This window comes from Heloderma suspectum, chromosome 1 (assembly GCF_057233095.1).
Source record: "Heloderma suspectum isolate Gila_16-S chromosome 1, 16-S_ref, whole genome shotgun sequence".
NCBI classification, from domain to species: Eukaryota; Metazoa; Chordata; class Lepidosauria; order Squamata; family Helodermatidae; genus Heloderma; species Heloderma suspectum.
The window spans coordinates 435,331,853-435,350,510 of record NC_139458.1 but is presented as its reverse complement, the minus strand read 5'-3'; the positions used below and the strand labels follow the sequence as shown (position 1 = coordinate 435,350,510).

Sequence of the window (18,658 nt, the reverse complement as noted above, 5' to 3'; positions counted from 1 at the left end):
CACTGGGACCATATCACAACTTAAATTTGCAGCGGAGGCAAAAAACCCCACTGATTTGCCACCAAAAATCAGCAGCAAACCGCTACGGTACACTACAAGGGCCAAATTTAGTTTGTTTAGCTATTGTCTGTTTTGTTATGAACCTGCCCCGTTGTTACGATTCATTGGATAGGACCTCTTGAAGATGCTATTACACATTTCGGCACATTTGTCAGGCACACGTGAAGAGTCTTACTCCAGTGTTGCTCCCAAACTGTGCAATGTGCTTCCTCAAGAACTGAGATTGGCCCCTACTCTCCTAGCTTTTAGAAAGGGTGTGAAGACTAGGGATGCTGGAGAAATTCGAGACGGATTAAAATGAGCTCGGATTTCTAAGAATCCGACCTGTGAAATCTACTGCGGAGCACCCCCCTCAGGCTGTGCCGAGTCCGTGGACTTTCGGATGATTTTTTTACTTTCCTGAAATTTACGCAAATAAATCCGTAGAAAAATACATACACTTCTGCTGAGGAAATGTTGAATGGAATGGGGGACAATACACTAAATCTTACGTACCGAGGTAAATTATGTAAATACTTAAGTAAATACTTACGTAAATATTTACATAAATATTGCCATATTTTTCCACATGACGGGGAAAAAAATCACACCTGTCTATGGGCAGATGATGAAACGAAAGGCTCCTGACAATCTGCGAAACACAGACGGAGCAGATTTTACACAGTCCGTACATCCCTAGAGAAGACGCATTTTTTATATTTAGCCTTTTAAAATTATGTAGCTGTTTTAATGCTCTTGTTTTTTATCGTGTTAAGGTTTGGGATTGTTCTACATTGCCTTGATGGCTTTTCAGCAAGTAAAAGGAAAAGGAAAGGTTCCTCCTGTGCAAGCACCGGGTCATTACTGACCCCTAGAGGGATGCTGCTTTCGCTGGCATTTTCATGGCAGACTATAGCAGGGTGGTTTGCCATTGTAAATAGATGGATGGATGGATGGATGGATGGACGGACGGACGGACAGACAGATAGAGTTTGCCCTGGGTCAGGTTTTGTTCCTTCCACGCCACGACATCTATCAAGACACTCACTGTGAAGTGTCTGAACAAGGCCTCAGCCTCCAGAAGGGCTGTTCTGCAGTCTCTGCTTGGAAGATCAAAATAGTCACACTGGATACAGGCAAACCTGTCAAGCACACTTCTCCACCAGATGGGCAGTCAGATACTGTTATCAACCTTTAATAAGTTTGAAATGAAGATATCTGAGGCCTGGGATTTGGCCTCAGGTTCTGCACCCCTTTAACCAGACTGCGTTTGCGACACCTGTTTTTTTTCTTGTGTATCGTAAGCTGCTTTGGGCACAAGCTCTTGCAGAAAAATGGCATACAAATAAATTGGTGATGATGGTGACGATACCATTATTTGCCGCTTATTTGGATTTCTTTGTTTAATCGCAATACGGGCTTGTGTCTTATTAATGTGCCTCTTTATATTTATGGTTGTTGGTTGCCCTGGAGAACCAACTGGGTCAGAAAGGCAGGGTAAATGCTGCTTAATAAATACAGTTCTCCTAATTCAGATACCAAGCAACCTGAATGCCATTTTCCCTGGCAGGCTCGCAGCAGCCATCCCCAAACTGCAATGGCCATGCTGGTTGGGGATGATGGGAGTTGTAGTTCAATATGTCTGGAGAGCACCAGGTTGGGGAAGGCTACTCTATGGGATCTTCTGGGAGTTTCTAGATCTGTTCTGATGACAAACTATGGCTGAAGTGCAGGCCTTACAGCATTCGAGGCAACTCTAGCAATAAACCAGGAACAAAATGCTAGTGAGCATATAAACTACAGTTTGCCAGTGCCACACATCAGAGGATCTTTCCCTGCTTCAGGGTGCAGAATCCCACAACTCACCCCTGATTTTACATCATACAATGTGTGTGTGAGAATGATCTTGAAAACTGCGTGGGATCGACTGCTCTCTTCGTTCATGTTGGTTGCAGCAACTGTCCGAGATTTATTGCCTTCAGACATCAAAGACTCTATGTCCTAAGGAAAAGATGGAATGGAAAGCAAAGGCATTAAGAACTACAGCAAGGCAGGCATAGGTTACATACATTAGGAAGGACTTCTTAACTCTGACTGCAGTTGCAGTGGCCCTCAGCTGTGTCTCTCTACAGCACTGGCCTTTCATTTCATTTCATTTATTATACTTCTATACCGCCCAATAGCCAAAGCTCTCTGGGCAGTTTACAAAGATTGAAACCTTAAAAATATATTATAAAAACCATTTACAAACACACATATAAACAGACAGCACACACAGATATCTAAACATCTTTTAAACAATCAACAAGAAGAAAAATCGAGGACCTGATTAAAACCTCACCATATGCTGCCAACTGCCTGAGAGAAGAGGAAGGTCTTAACCTGGCACCAAAAATATAACAATGTTGGCGCCAGGTGGGCCTTTAATTGATGGGTCATGACCCACAGGAGGGTTTCGGCTCCATCTCAAAGAGGACAGCACCAGTGGCATCACCACCATTATTTTTACAGTAGGAAAAACAATTAGATTTATATTTTGTCATATCCCAGGGCAGCTAATTATACAGTCTGTAGTTCCATGTCCCTAGAGTGGATCAAAAGGAAAATAGGCTACATAAATGAACCCATGAAAATGAGCAGGAGGAAGAGAAGAAAAAAGATGACCTTCTCCCCGCAAATGATGAATTCAACCAAAAAACCCTCCCACACCCGAGGAAAACATGTTACCTCTGAAAATGGAGCAGAATCATAGAATCATAGACTAGTAGGGTTGGAAGGCGCCTATAAGACCATCGAGTCCAACCCCCTGTTCAATGCAGGAATCCAGGTCAAAGCAATTCTTAGCTGATGACATGGAAAAGGGTGCCCTCAACTGACCCCTGACTCACACATTTATTTATTGTATTTTTATTGTATTTATACCCTGCTTCTAAAAAAAGCCATTTTTTCGAAGCGGTGTACAGAACAATCCAAAGTATAAAAACAAAGTTGATGTTGCCTGGGAATGGAAATGGAGGAAAATTTAGAAAAAGAAGATAACTGCTGAGAGGGGCTAATCCTGTGTTCCGGGAGGCCATGCAGCACAGGGGCTGATGTTGCAATCCTATGCATGTTTAGACAGAAAAAAGTCCTACAAAAAATTCTGGAGAATGCTGGGAAAGGAAACACCCTCTTCGTCTTTATTAGCACTTCAGTAAGCTCCAGGGACGGGAATGAGAAGCAGGAGCAAAGCAAAGCGCCTGGGCTTGCAGGAGCTCAGGCTGGTTGGGGATGCTGAGAGTTGTAGTCCAACACATCTGGTTGGGGAAGGCTGCGCTAGACAGTCTGGTTTTGCGGGGGGGGGGGGGCTTGCTTGTTTTAACTCTGATGGTGGAAAGACTGAGAAAGGAAACCCTTGGTCCAAACAGTTACTCTGCAAAAATCTCACTACTCAATCTCCGTTTCACCCACCTGCAATATGGGCACTAATGTAGGCTTACATTACAGGACTCTTGCAAGGATTGCAACAAAATGGGCATAGTTAAACTACTGAATTAATTTACCCAAGAAATAGTGATGGCTACCGGTTTGGATAGCTTTAAAAGGGGGAAAAGAAAATCATGGAGGAGAAAGCTGTGAGTCCTTGCCCCCTCTTTAATGAGCTTCCGCTGTGCATTAAAAACGTGGTTGTTCAGGCAGGCATTTGGGGTGGGTTAGGGTATTTTACAAAATGTTTTTATTGTAGAATTTTATTGTTTTAAACTGTTTTATTATATGTTGTACATTGCCCAGAGTGGCTGGGTGATCAGCCAGATGGGCGATTAATAAATTTAATAAAATTTAATAATAAATGAGTGGCTACTAGTCTTGATGGCTATGTGCTACTTCCAGTATCAGAAGCAATATGCCTATGTATACCAGTTCCTGGGGAATATGGGCAGGACAGTGCTGTTGCATTCATGTCCTTCTTGTGGGTTCCTGGTCCACAGCTGGTTGGTCACTGTGTGAACAGAACACTGGACTAGTAGACCTTGGTCTGATCCAGCAGGGCTCTTCTTATGTTCTTAAAATAATGTATGTGAAGTCCTCTATCAGGTAGATAGACAGCCATGTGCCTCCAGGTGTGTTGGGCCAATGGCCATGCTGGCCAGGGATGATGGGAGTTGTAATCCAACATATCTGGAGGGCACCAGGCTGGGGGAGGCCATGCTAAATATTATCCTCCTCAAAAGTCTGAAGACCTGCTGCTGTAGAGAGACAGGGAGATGCCATTTTAAGGGAGTGTGAAAACCTCTGTTTGCTCCATGTGACAGGATCATGTCTACACTGTCCCTCGATTTGCCTTTGCTTATGTCTGGGCAGAGTGGGGAAGCTACAAATTTCTTCTTCTAAGAACAGAAGAAGCTGGCTGGCCAGCAACGTATTACTTCACAGCAAAGACAACATTTTAGCCACACCCTGAGCTCGCAGTTAAAACAAGCTAAAATTCTTACCCATCTCCAAAGGAGTTGGGCTTATCGCATTTTGCTTAGCGCTTGATATCTAAAATGAAATGTATGCCAGCACAAATAACCTGGAATCATGCTATGTCACCTGAGACGTGAGTGGGCTGGCTGTGGCTTCATGACAGTGAGACAGAAGTACTCTGCATATGTTCAAAGACACCCTCTTCGTCTTTATTAGCACTTCAGTAAGCTCCAGGGTATGAATATGAACTTGAGCACGCTCCGGGAGACAGCGCAGGACAGGAAGGCCTGGCGTGCTATGGTCCATGGGGTCACGAAGAGTCGGACACGACTGAACGACTGAACAACAACAACAAGCTCCAGGGTAAGACCCTGATGCTGGGAAAGACTGAAGGCAAAAGGAGAAGGGGATGGCAGAGGATGGGATGGCTAGAGAGCATCACCGATGCAATGTATATGAACTTGAGCACTCTCCGGGAGAGAGCGCAGGACAGGAAGGCCTGGCATGCTATGGTCCATGGGGTCACGAAGAGTCGGACATGACTGAACGACTGAACAACAACAAAGCTCCAGGGACAGGAATGAGAGGCAGGAGCAAAGCAAAGCAAAGTGCCTGGGCTTGCGGAAGCTCAGGCTGGTTGGGGATGCTGGGAGTTGTAGTCCAACACATCTGGTTGGGGAAGGCTGCGCTAGACGGACTGGTTTTGCAGTGGGCGGTGGGGGGTTGTATGTGGCTTGCTTGTTTTAACTCTGATGGTGGAAATGCGACCAGGGGCCCCAGTCACCTTGTTTCAATGGCAAACTATTCTTAGGCACTTAAGGCTATGGCTATCCTTCTGCAAACAGGCCTAGCTTGATTGCTTGCTAAACCAGTTTTACAAGTTAAAAAAAAAATAAGACTGGGAGAACGGAGCAGTTCTTTCAAGACCTTTATGTGCCACTTCTTCCGTATAGCATATCCTTAATCTCTACAGGGCTTGTATACTGGAGGCAGGGGGACGTGGCACACAAACGATTGTTGTGTGCCTTACTAGCAACAGACCTATACATATTCTAAGGGTGAGAGTTTCCCAAAGCGCAGTTCATGACTGCCGTAAGGGCACTGCTGCCCGGAGGCACCCCACCTGTGGAGGCATGGCAGAACGTTAAAGGCAAAGCACTGGGATGGCAAACTACTGGTTGGCATCTCCATTTCAAGGATCTCAGGTAGAGTGCTGCAGATCCGGCCTCCGCCTGGGATCTTGGACAGTCACAACCACTCAAGCAGGCAGTTCTCAGACAGAGCGACCCATCATGGTCTGACTTAAGAGCCCAGACTGTATGCGTCGGAATACACCAGCCTTCCTCAAGCTGGTGTCCTCCAGATGTTCATTTAATTTCATTTGTTATATTTCTATACTGCCCCATAGCCGAAGCTCTCTGGGAGGTTCACAAAAATTAAAAACCATTAAAATACATTATATAAAATATAAAAACCATTCACATAATGACATAGAACAAATCACACACAACAACAACATACATCTAAAACAATGTAAAACAATCAGCCAGAGACAATCAAGAGACTCATTATATGCTGACAAATGCCTGAGAGAAGAGGGCAGTTTTAACTGTTGTGGACTTCTACTCCCATCAGCCCCAGCCAGCAAGGCCAATGATCAGGAATGCTGGGAGTTGCAATCCAAAGCATCCATAGAGCACCAGCTTGGGGAAGGCTGGAATACCCTCTCTCTCTCTCTCTCTCACACACACACACCCCACAGAAAATTAAAAAATCAGAGGGAAGCCTAGCTAGAACCCTTTCTCCCTGAAAGACTAATTTTCTATCTGCAGGGAGTTTACCCCATGGGGAAGCATTCTGTCAGGTGGACTCATACCTGTTGTCTAAGCTGTTCCCCCGGACAGGCTATACAGCTGCTCTTTATATCCTAAAGAAAGGTGTATGGCTATATATTTCTGATACCCCTCGTGAATGAGAAGGGCGGGATCAGATCCTGGTTTCTAAGCAGCACTTAAAACAGAGCGGAGGTCCCTGATTTTTAGTTAAGAAACTAAGGGTGCAGTGTTATGCATGTTTAGACAGAAAAAAGTCCTACAACAAACACGGTTGGCTGGGGAATGCTGGGAGTTGTGGGACATTTTTTCTGTCTAAACATGCATAACACTGCACCCTTACATAGCTTTGCTGAAGCCAATCATATGAGGGGAGGAAGGGCAGGCAGGAGTACATAGACACACGACTCATTCCCAGGCTGATAAACAATGGTGTAACGGTTAAGCAGCACCTTTTTCAGCCTGAGGGCCGAATTCCATTCTCGAGAAGCATTTGAGGGCCACATTCCAGTGGTAGGCAGGACTGAAGGCAAAGGGGGTGGAGCTGAAGGCAAAGGGGAGGGGCTAAAACACCAGCCTATTTTAGCTCGAAGCTCTTCCTGACAGTAACTGAGCCTTAGGAGAGGAGTTCAAGCCTTTAGAATGGAGGGAAAACCTGCACAAAAGCCGGGAAACCACCAAACAGTCAATGGTTGGGGGGCGGGCTGGGATGCCAGGAGGGCTGGGTTTGGCCCCCGGGCTTCAGGTTCTGCACCCCTTTAACCAGACTGGGATTGCTACTTCTGAAATGAGCCCCTGTGGGGTTTTTTTCTTATGTTTCTTGGGAACAAGCTCTTGCAGAAAACAAATAAATTGGTGATGTTGAGGAGGATGAGGATCCCATTGACCATTATTAGAAGGAGCCAACTATAATTCCTTTGTTTACCTTGTAACTGGCAACAGCCAGTTTAGAAAGCCCATCTACGTAAGGTCCATAGACGCTGTGCTCCCTGACTTTTAAGGACTGGCGGCTCCTGTTGTGGAAGCAAACACAGAACAAGGCATTACTCTTCTTACAAACGTTGGGCAAGAGCCAGCCAGAGTCGAGCACTTCCAAGTTGCTTTGATTTCCAACAGGAGAATTCAGCACATGCTTAAATTGTTCCTCTTGAAATCAAAGGCGTTTAACTTCAGCCCAATTGCGCCCACCGTGTGTCAAGTCAAGTCAAGGCCCATTTTGCCAACCACTTCCAGCGCTCAGCTTGCGGGAAACAATTCACGTTGTGCAATATGCAACAACAAAAATGCAGTTGTACCATGTTACCAAACGATGAAAGAGATAAGGACTGTACACCCCTTGGCAAATGACTAATCACATTTATTTGTGTTCATGTTCGTGCATGGCAGAAGTGATGTCGGTCCCAAGACATAAAGACAAAACAAAACAGGTTAGCTGGATCAACCTCTGAGGGTATTTAGACTTCCCTGGCCTCTCCTGACTTTGGCCTGAGACTCAAATGCTATGCCAAACAGGTAAGATACCTATATCTTCCCCCACACAGGGCAAATTTAATAGGGAAATGGCATTGAGGTTAACCCTCTCTCCCCAGTGCCATGGCACGAATTTGATTTAGGGTCCCCAGGCTGTGGCTAACTTTTTAACAAACCTGATCATGGATCTCCCTGATCGTGGATCTCCCACCTTAAGTCTAGGTGCATCCAGAATTACAAGGAACATGCAAAGTTGCCCAGCACTGAATCAAACCACTGGGCCGTCTAGCTCAGTACTGATGACAGACTGGTGATGGCTCTGCCGGGTCCCAGACAGGACTCTTTCCCAGCCCAACCCAGAGATGCCTGAGGTTGAATCTGGGATCCTTTGCACGCAAAGCGTGCACTCTACCACTGAGCTACAGCCCTCCCCCATAAACGAAACCTTCCTCCAGAACAGCACCCCCCCGCCCCTCCAAGGAATGCAGAAGGAGAGGCAGGCTTCCATTCCCTTCAAGCGACTAGCTGGCCGGGTTGCCTGCATTTCATTTTCTTCCCTACACTCCTTCTTACCCCTTTGGGTCCAGCAGATCTCTGACTTTCTCGTTGTAAATCTCCATGTAGGACACCTCCACTTTAAAACTCTGCTCTTCACTCTCCTCTTTCTGGGCTCTTTCGAACAGAGTGCTGCAGAGCCGAGGGATTAATCCAGGCTGGTCCGCTGTGCCCATCATTGTGTAAGATTTTCCTGACCCTGCACAGATAGGATGGAATTGTGTTTTAAGGAAGGCAGAAGTGAGGGAGAAGGGGGGCTACCCAGGAGACAAAGGAAGACTTTTTGAGTGCCTTTATAAATAAGTCCCCAAGCAGATTTAGGTCATCAAGGACCATTCTATAGCTAGAGGGCAAAAGATGAAACAAAATTCTCCTGAATTCACGGAAGAGGCTTAGCAGGAAAATGCAGCCTTGGACAAACATCAACACACTGAGGCCTGACTTTCCCTGCCCTACGGAGTGTAAATAAACCGCTGCAATTCTAAGAACTGTGTTAAGTTTAATCGAATTTGCGAAAGTTAAACAGATTATAGACTCAGCTTCAATAAACCCCTGCTTTCGGTCACTGCGGAAAAGCAGCAACATACATAAACAAAACTCATTCGCCAATGTTGCACTCATGTCTTGCTTCTGGGTTTATTATGAGGGTGTGGTTATAGATGTGTATTCCTGTTATGACTCTGTGTTTTATGGTGAGTATATACAGGGTGAGAGTGGGATGAGTGATAGGAGTGATACTGACTGTATCAGTATATGTGAGATGATTGGCTGAGTGAGTGAGAGGGGGGTGGAGTGTGTGTGATATATAAGCATGGAGCTGCGCTTGTGTGAGTAGGATAGGGCTTGTGCGCAGCCTGGGAGTCCTCCTGGACTCTGAGCTAACCGGGGAAGCCCAGGTGGCGGAGGTGTCCAGGAGTGCTTTTTACCAGCTTAGGCTGGTACGCCAACTGCGGCCCTGTCTGGAGAGGATGGCCCTTGCCTCAGTTATCCATGCACTAGTCACGTCCAGGCTGGACTACTGAAATGCGCTATACCGGCCACCCGAGTATTGGTGGGGGTGAGCCGATTCGATCACGTAACACATATACTGCACCAGCTGCACTGGTTACCGGTGCATTTCCGAGCCCAATTCAAAGTGCCGGTTTTGACCTTTAAAGCCTTAAATGATTTGGGACCAAGTTATTTGAAGGACTACCTTCACCCATATCAGCCTGCCCGCACTTTAGGATCAGAAAGAGAGGCCCTTCTCATTTGCCCACCCATGAGAGCAGTCAGGTGAGTGATCACATGTGAGAGGGCCTTCTCTGAAGTGGCCCCACTCCTTTGGAACATGCTTCCATCGGACGTCCGCCATGGCAAACTTTTAAGAAGGCCTTGAAAACGTATTATCTTACCTTGGCCTTCTCATGATAGGACTGCTATTGTTGCTGGTACTGCTGTTAACACTGTTGCTGGTTTTATTGTTGGCTTTTATTGTTGCTTTTATTGTTTTTATGTTTTTATCACTTTTAATACTGTAACTGTTTTTATATATTTTATTGCTGTAAGCCGCCTTGGGAGGGCTTCTGCCCTGAAAGGCGGCCAAGAAATGTTTTAAATATTTTAAATAAAATAAATAAATAAATAGACAGACAGACAGACAGACAGACAGTCAGTCAGGGTTGGTTAGGGATTTGATCAGAGTGGGTTTGTGAGAGAGGAGATTTAGTGGGGCCTGTGAAGAGATTGATTGTAAAGAGATAAATTGTGAAGAGGAGAGAGAGAGAGAGACTAGGATTTATGTGTATGAGAGGATATACATAGATAGCAGCTTTAAAAGTTACTGATTTACTGTTGAACATCTTAATGCTGTAAATAAGAAGATTTCTTTCTTTATAAAATCCCACGCCTTCTGCTCTTGGCTACGTAAGGGTTAAGGTAATAAAGTGAATTATCGTGGTTATAGAATAAAGCCAGTGTGTTCCCAAAGCTCAAAGATGTAGTAAAAAGGGTTGGACCTGAGGCGAAGGTCCTGGTGGCAGCATTACTGGGTGGGTTGGGTTGCCTGCTGTGGGAAAGGCCTTATTGAAAAGGAATTCTCACTGGTGAGGCAGGAATACCACAGGTGTCAAATTAAACTGGTAAGCATGGGACCATCATATCTGCTGCCTCCCCCTCTTCTGGTAAAGCTGCGCTTAACTCAAGAACAGTCCCCGGGCAGGCAGGAGATGGTTATCTGCTTCCTGTGGGAAAGAATCAGGCAGCAGAGTAAGTAAGGGCAGTATTTTGCTGCATCCCCACGTATCAAATCTCCTAGAACTCCAACTCTTGTGCTCACCATTTATACACACTGAAAACCTGTCAAGTTTTGAGGGGCAGGACAGAGGGAATTTCCAGCCCTGCACCCCACACCCCACCCCAACATCATCCTCGCTCACTGTAACTAGTACTAGGGATAGGAGGGCCAGTGGCGTTTAAGCTCACTGAAATACTCTTAAAATCACTTTGAGGCTCATTTTGGCTCACTCCATTTTCATTTTCAGCCTGTTTGCTGGCTCATTCGAACAGGAAAAGTGCACACTTGAGACAGGAAAAGTTAGCATTTCTGTGCGTATTTTTCAAAAGTACAACACTTTCCCCCCAATGACTACAGCGTGAAAATGTGTATTTTTTTAAAAATGCACGTTTCATAGTGTGAACATTTCTTGAAAAAAAAAATACCCCTGCTTGCATTCAGGATTGCAAATGTGACGTATTTGCATGATTTCCACCCAGAGGCAAAATTCTCGTCTATCCCTAACGACTACCCAGCCCTTGCTCTGCAATAAACCTTCAATAGCCTCAGCGGCAAACGACATGGTGAGACCGCGGACTGCCCTTCCTCCACCCATCTACTTCAGCAGCTGCCGCAAGCATAGCCAACCCTGGCCAGCTTTCCCAAACCCAGCCCTGCTTTCCAAAACCCCGAACAGGCCACGGCTTTCAGGCTCCGGGAAGTGCGGTCCCCATAGGAACACATGGCAGCTGCCCACTTTTAAGGAAGGAAGGAAGGAAGGAAGGAAGGAAGGAAGGAAGGGAGGGGTCTGGCTCCTGTCCCTAAGACCCCATACTGGTCACTCTAAGCTGCAACAGAGTAGGGCAGAACATTGGGAACCAGCTTCAGGGGTGGACAACTCACCTGCTGGTCATTACCTTTAAGGTCCTACATAGTACAGGGCCAGGATATTTAAAGGGCAGCCTGCTCCCACATTATCTGCCCACTTGTTAAGATCTTCACATGCCGCAACTAGAGAGCCGGCTCAATGGTTAAGAGAATGAGCTGTGGACCAGGAAAGGAGAAAGAGAGTGTGCCCTGCACAGGCTTTTGGTAGAAAGCAGAGTTTCTGCATGCCTACAAAGCAGGGTTTGTCTCTCGGTAACAATTACTTCCCTGCAAAACATCCCAGTACTCAAAATGTGATGGGACTTTCTAATAAATATTAGTGTGTGCCATTTTGTCCCTCATTTCCTGTGCTTGGCCTATTTTTATTTTCCTTTATTAACCCATATTTTCTCAGTAGCTCTCATCTCACAGATTCACTCCCATTTGTAATGTGGGGATGATAACACTGGGCTGCTTCACAAGGCTGTTGTAAGGATTACGAAGTCCTAAACAAGGTGTGAGCACAAGGTAGGCCCCATTCCACTGGTGGACTCACTAGCTAATTTTATACCCAAAATGACACAAGCGAGTAAGCAAGCTTTCAGGTTCTCCAGGAGTTGTCATTAAGCTAGGGGGTAAAGAGCAGGGGAAGAACAGAAAGGTTCAAAAATCAGGTCAGCTGTTGTGGCCATGAGGTCTGCAGTTTAGAGCTAGTCTCAAAGTGGAGATTGAAGAGTGACGGACCAGTCCGTCTATTGTGGTGCCAAAGCTGTATGAGGTTGTATTCCTTTCTGTGCTGTTCTATGAGGGGAAAAGGCTGTCAAAGCATAATCTTATATAACCAGAAACGTGTCTCTTTTCTCGGCTTACCTGTCTGTCCATAGGCAAAGATACATGCATTGTAGCCTTCAAAAGCATTCTGGAGAATGTTCTCTCCAAGGCACTTGAAAACAACATCTTGGCCTAAAATTAGAACAAAAAGATTCAGATTATTGGGGGAAGGGAAGGACTCATAAATCGCCGCTGATAAGACCCTCAAGACTTCAAACACTCACGAGGCACACCATATGAAAACATATGCCTTTCATGTCTGTCCAAAGTAAATGAAGCCTTTAAGGGTGGAAGCCACATATCAGATATTCATCTTGACGGCACTGAAGTCTCCAGCAACTCCCTGGTGAGTTACTCTGCATTTAAACCAGCATGGGATGGATCACACCAACACGGTATTTGGATCACAATCAGGCAACACGCACACTCAGGACTGTGAGCCAAATCTCTAGCCCAGAGGAATGTGTTGTGGCCTCCGAGACACTTTGCATGTCCAAGTAACTTGTTTTAATGACTGTATTCTTCTTCCAAGGAAGCTCGGGGTGGCATGTGTGAGGGCCATCTGATTTTATCCTCACAACAACCCCATGAAGTTGGTTAGATTGAGAGGCAGTTGCTGGTCAAAGCTCAGCCAGTGAGCTTCATGACTGAGCTGGGTTTTAAACCCACGCCTGCCAGGTGCAACTCCAACAATCTAGCCCAGGCTTCCCCAATCTGGCCATGCTGGCTGGGCATGATGGGAGTTGCAGTCCAACACATCTGGAGGGCGCCAGGTTGGAGAAGGCTACGCTACCCACTACAGCACACCCCATTCTCTGTGAAGCCAGACTAAGCGACTGATGTGTCTGATCTCAACCAGCCTGTAAAAGGAGCAAGGCCAAGGAGGGAGCTGAGGAAGACCACTTCCTCTTGCTCACTGGAAGCATCTGCTTTTTTACTTGGATTGTTCCTTGCCCTACAAGCTTCAGAACCATCTTATGATAATATATAGACAGTGGTAGATGAAGCTTTTAATCGAAATGCAGAGGGGGGGGGGGCTGGATAGATGGGAACCAAAACTTGCCCACTCTCATCCCTCACAACCCCGAAGCTGAACTTTTCCTGGCTACATACGTGTGCATGCATGGGAGGAACTGGGGAGGGGCCTGCTGCAGGAAATCTCTAGCACCACTTTTAAAATCAGAGGGGCGGCCACCTTCATCTGTTGCAGCAAAAACAAACCCCAGAGAGTCTTGTGGCACCTTAAAGATTAACAAATTTATTTTGGCATAAGCATCTGCGGACACTGTCCACTTCAACAGATGCAACACATCTGATGAAGAGAACAGTGTCCACAAAAGCTTACGCTAAAACAAATGTGTTAATTTTCAAGATGCCAGAAGACTCTGGTTGTTTTTAAAATCAGGTGGCTGTCATTTTCTTGCAACCTGAGATTAGTAAATGCTCGATCTGGAAGGGTTGGGGGACATGGGCAGCACACACATGGGTGCTGGGAACCACACAACCACATCCTAATTGTGTCCTGTTTCACCTGAGCACCAGAGGAGATGCTTGCGTGGTTCACCAGCACCCACATACGGTTCACTCCCCCACTCCCACTTCTCAATTTGGAGTCCAACTGGATATGACACAGTTCCGTGTTCCTTTCTGCCGATGGCTAGCTTTTATGCTGAAAGGCAACCTCAGAGGCTGCGAGAGTCAAAGAACGTTGCGTCGGCTGAATTTCCCCTTCCTGCTGCTTGTCCACTCAAAATTGCACCGCCTCCCAAGCTGTTTTCCCACCCATTAGATTTTTTAAAAAGAAAAACACGGTCCCCTACTTTTCCCCAAGAAAGCAAGTTGGGAAGGCTGATTTTGAGCTAAAAAATGACGTGGGTTAGGGGGTGGGAGTGTTCAGCCCCTCCCCACTTACCTTTCCTCTGCTTAAGACTGTTGGTCTCCAAGGCTGCCTTAAGTTAAAAGGTGTAGGGAAGTAACAAGAGACACCATGTAACATCTGGCTTGGCCCTTACTAAGACCAGTTTCAGCTCCCTAGGATAACCCTAAGGAGGGGGACCAGGCCACCTGGGGGCTTTTTTTGGTTCTGTTGCTGGTCATAAACATTACACTTCTTTTGGAGGGTTAATGTCTTGCAGAAATGTACTGGCAGTGGGAGAGCTGACCTGAGTCCAAGAGACTGACTTTAAAACCCCCAGGGCCAGGTCTGACCCTCTTGACAAATATTTTGCTAGATCAGTAGTATGTTCCTGCCCACCCAGAGTCGCTCAGACCTACAACACTACCTGCATATTTTTCTTTCATAGCTTCATCCATAGACCAGAAGCAGTGATCGTAGGCAAACACCTGCAGAAATATAAACCAGAGACGCCTTATAACAGTCTGTTTACAAACCATGCAATGAGCTGAATGATCAAGCCATACTCATTCAGCTAGCCATACCCAAAACAGTTTCTGAGATCCAGCTGTCAATCCATGATTGTCCAACCACATTTCTTAGAACACCCTTCTCCAACCTGGTGCCACCCAGATGCATTGGTCTACAACTCCCATAACCCTAAGCCAGCATGGCCATATGATGGGCATTGTAGTCCAACGCATCTAGAGGGCACCAGGTTGGAGAGGGCAGTCTTAGCATGTCATAGAATCATAGAATAGTAGGGTTGGAAGGGGCCTACAAGGCCATCGAGTCCAACCTCCTGCTCAATGCAGGAATCCAAGTCAGAGCACCCCTGACAGATGGCTGTCCAGCCTCGTCTTGAACGACTCCAGTGTGGGAGAGCCCACCACCTCCCTAGGGAATGGGTTCCATTGTCGTATTGCTCTAACAGTCAGGAAGTTTTCCCTGATGTTCAGCTGGAATCTGGCTTCCTGTCACTTGAGCCCATTCTTCCGTGTCCTGCACTCTGGGATGATCAAGAAGAGATCCTGGCCTTCTTCTCTGTGACAACATTTCAAGTACTTGAAGAGTGCTATCATATCTCCCCTCAGTATATGGCTCTTGGTCTTCAACAAGGGCCACACTTTGAGCAAACCAGGGCTTGAAGGACTAGCAGCATCCATTCTGCCCACTGTCTCACTCCCACTCACTTCCTGGGGCAAATTTCTCCTGACTTCTACTGAACAGCAAGCTTTCAGTGGCTCCCTGTTGTCCAAGACCAAACATGGGCTGGCAGCAACCAATGCTAACCGGATCACATGTCACATTGGAACTAGGGATGGGCAAACAATGTTCAAGATCGCTACGATTCTCTGAACATCGTCTTGCTGCTCGCTTTGGGTCCAATTCCTGTTCACACTTGCAGTCGCTGCTCACTTTGCATGACTGGGAAACTTGCGCAAATGAAGCAGCAATCAAACAGGAGATTTGTGCAAATGTCCCCAAATTTGTGTGAATTTCTTAATTTGTGCAAATTTCCTCCACAGATTAAAAAAGCAGGGCCGATTCAGACTACGGAGGAAATTTGCACGAATTAGGAGATTTGCACAAATTGAACTAGGAATTGGGAACAAGACAAACGCAAGCACATGTTTGAGAATTTGAGAATATTTTCAGCGGACACATGCTCATGCTCGCGTGTGGTGCTTCAAATGAAGCATGCTCGCCAGTTTTGTGATCAAACATGAAATTCTTGTGCATCCCTAATTGGAGCCAAAGGATTAAAGGGCTTCAAACTCCTGCAGTTGTTCAGAAATGCCCTGAGAAAGCAAACAGCGATGACTACGCATGTGTGAGTACATGCGGAATGCAGATGATCAGGTGAGACCTGAGAATCGTATTCACCATAGAATACTTCCTCCCCGCCCCAAAACATGACCAACACTTGAGGATAGGAAATTGCTAAAGCAGAAAGGAAACCTACAGGGAAAGAGGGGAGGTTGCTGATGAAGACTTTTGCTTGTCAACTGTCAAATAAAAAAGAACACTGGCAGGCAGCAACTGCAAATCAAATCAATGCAAATAAGAGGAAAGGGTTTTGTTGTTTTTTTTTTATATACACAACACAATCGTTCATCCACAGCCAGCGTTTGGATGTTTTCTCATTTGTTCCTGTGACTCATGACTTGGCTGCCAATGCAAAATGTTCCTTTTTTTTTTTTAAGGAGAGAGAAGCTTTTAATGGTTTTCCCTAGCACAGTAGCAGCAAGAACATTTAGGAAGAAAAAGCAGTACATATTTTTGTACAGGATCCAAAGCCAAATGAATAACAGAATTTTTCACAGCATAGGCTGCAAAGTTTTTAATCAAAATCTCCTACCTTTGGTTGGCTCCTACAGTTCCAAGATGAAATACCCCAGGACATAAAAAGAAAAGAGAAAGGAAGGAAAGTAAAGAGTTAACACAGAGCAATTTTTAAGTGCAAAAGAAATGGTAACTTTAAAATGCATTGAACAGCAGCTTTAGCCACTGACACAGGCACACATCTTCGCAAGAGTGAATAAATTGTGGCCCTCCTGATGTTTTGACCTACAACTCCCATCATTTTATTTATTTATTTATTTATTTCATTTATTTTATTTGCACCCTGCTTTTCTACCAAGAAAAATGGCACTCAAGGCAGCATCTCTCACGACTGGCTAGGCTGGCTATGGCTGATGGGAGTGGTAGGCCAAAACAGCTGGAGGGCCCAAGTTGCCCACTCCTGTTCAAAAGTGTTCCTTTTAATTTTTAGAAAGTACTCAGTTTTCAAATGCAGAGGATTGTGGGAAGGAAGCTAGGTTCAACTAAAAGCCAGTGTTTCGGGAGAGACAAGTAAGGGACACAGGCACACCATCAAGAAACCATGTACTGTCAGAAACCTTTGTAAACTGCCTTGGTTGGCTTCCGAAAGGTGGTATAGAAATATAAGGAATAAATAATAAATATAGATAAGAATCCATATATTTTGCAAAGAGGAAATGCAAAGCCTGCAACAAGGCCATCGACCAAATTGTGCTTTTGTTTTGAACATTATATCGAAAACACTAACAGATTGATCAGGGCATGGGCTTGCCACAGGCTTGAGCCTACTTCAAAATTAACAGTTGAGCATTTACGTAGCACTTCAGCATTAGCAGAAATCCTTTAAACACACTAGGCTGGTCCAGATATCACACTAAGCCATAGTTTAGGGTGACAAGAATGAGCTGTGGTGACCCCTGGGGTCCCATGCTCCCCCACTTCCAGAGTGGCTAAAGCAGAGGAGTTTGGAAGCTTTTGCCTCTGTTTTTTTTTTTTTTTAATTAACTGCAGCATATTGTGTCATCCAAACCCTCAACTGTAGTTAATCTAAAATGGAAGCCAAAGCTTTCAATCTCCTCCCAACAGCTACAACGGAGGAGGAAGGGGGGAGCGCATGAGCCCAAGGTTTGCCGAGGCTAATTCTTGTAACACTAAAGCATGGTTTAGTGTTATGTGCGAACTGGCTCATTATCTCAGTCACCTTTATAGAAACCTTGCAGAGAAAGTCAGTTTTGTCTCCATATTTATTATATTTTAATCCCATCTTTCAGACATCCACTGACCGTGCCTCCACAAAACAGCTCCAATCCATACTGCTGATGCAGTACAAATGCTGAGAGATTGGGGGGTGAGGGGAAAGAGAAACCCGGAATATAAGCAATTAAATACACCAGCACCTTCTTGACATAGCCGCTCTTTTACACTTGATGATTTCCCCCTATGACTAGAAAGAAAACATTACATTTCAGACTCTCTCTCATTGATCTCTTGCGCTTAAGAGTGTTTGTATGTTGCTGAGTCTGTCTCCTGGCATAAAGATCTGCCCTTGACTGCTCCTATACCAGATTTAGTGTCAAGAGGCACAGGGAGCAACACACAGTTAGCTGCAGCAGGATTTTTCCAACAGGATATCTTTTAATTTGAATTCTTATCCTGCTCTCTCGAAGAACCATAGCAAGCTGCAACCCACATCACTGAAACAAGTTCACTGTTAGTATACAGAATGGGCAGACTGGCCCTTTTTCACAAGATGCAGAGATGGACACCACTTTGGATGGCTTCTAAAAGGCACTGGACACATTCATCTGGGTAAAGCTATCAATGGCTGCTAAAACTGATGCTTCTGTGCTCCCTCCAGTATCAGAAGCAGTATACTTATGTATACCAGTTGCTGGGGAACATGGGTGGGAAGGTGCTGTTGCACTCATGACCTGCTTATGGATTTCCTGCGGGCAGCTGGTTGGCCACTGTCTGAACAGAATGCTGGACTAGAGGGACCTTGATCTGATCCAACATGGATCTTCTTATGTTCTTACAGACCCTTGGGAAAGCCCAAGGCAGCTTTCATGGAGCTCCCACACAGCCTTCCTTCCAGGCACTGAGCAGGATAAGACCTACTTAGTTTTAAAAATGCAGCAGCATCAT

At 45.6% G+C, this 18,658-nt stretch overlaps 1 protein-coding gene across 5 annotated transcripts in view; it reads right to left on the bottom strand.

The window, feature by feature from the left end:
- Positions 1-18,658, bottom strand: part of KIF13B (kinesin family member 13B) — a 193,385-nt gene that overhangs the window by 106,500 nt on the left and 68,227 nt on the right. For all 5 annotated transcript variants that reach the window (XM_084829433.1, XM_084829429.1, XM_084829431.1 and 2 more), the window contains exons 3-8: positions 16,551-16,563; positions 14,577-14,637; positions 12,334-12,426; positions 8,361-8,541; positions 7,243-7,330; positions 1,906-2,040 (exon numbers count right to left, since the gene is read on the bottom strand). In XM_084829433.1, coding sequence (XP_084685559.1) covers positions 1,906-2,040; positions 7,243-7,330; positions 8,361-8,541; positions 12,334-12,426; positions 14,577-14,637; positions 16,551-16,563 — 571 coding nt within the window. The remainder of the gene's footprint in view (positions 1-1,905; positions 2,041-7,242; positions 7,331-8,360; positions 8,542-12,333; positions 12,427-14,576; positions 14,638-16,550; positions 16,564-18,658) is intronic.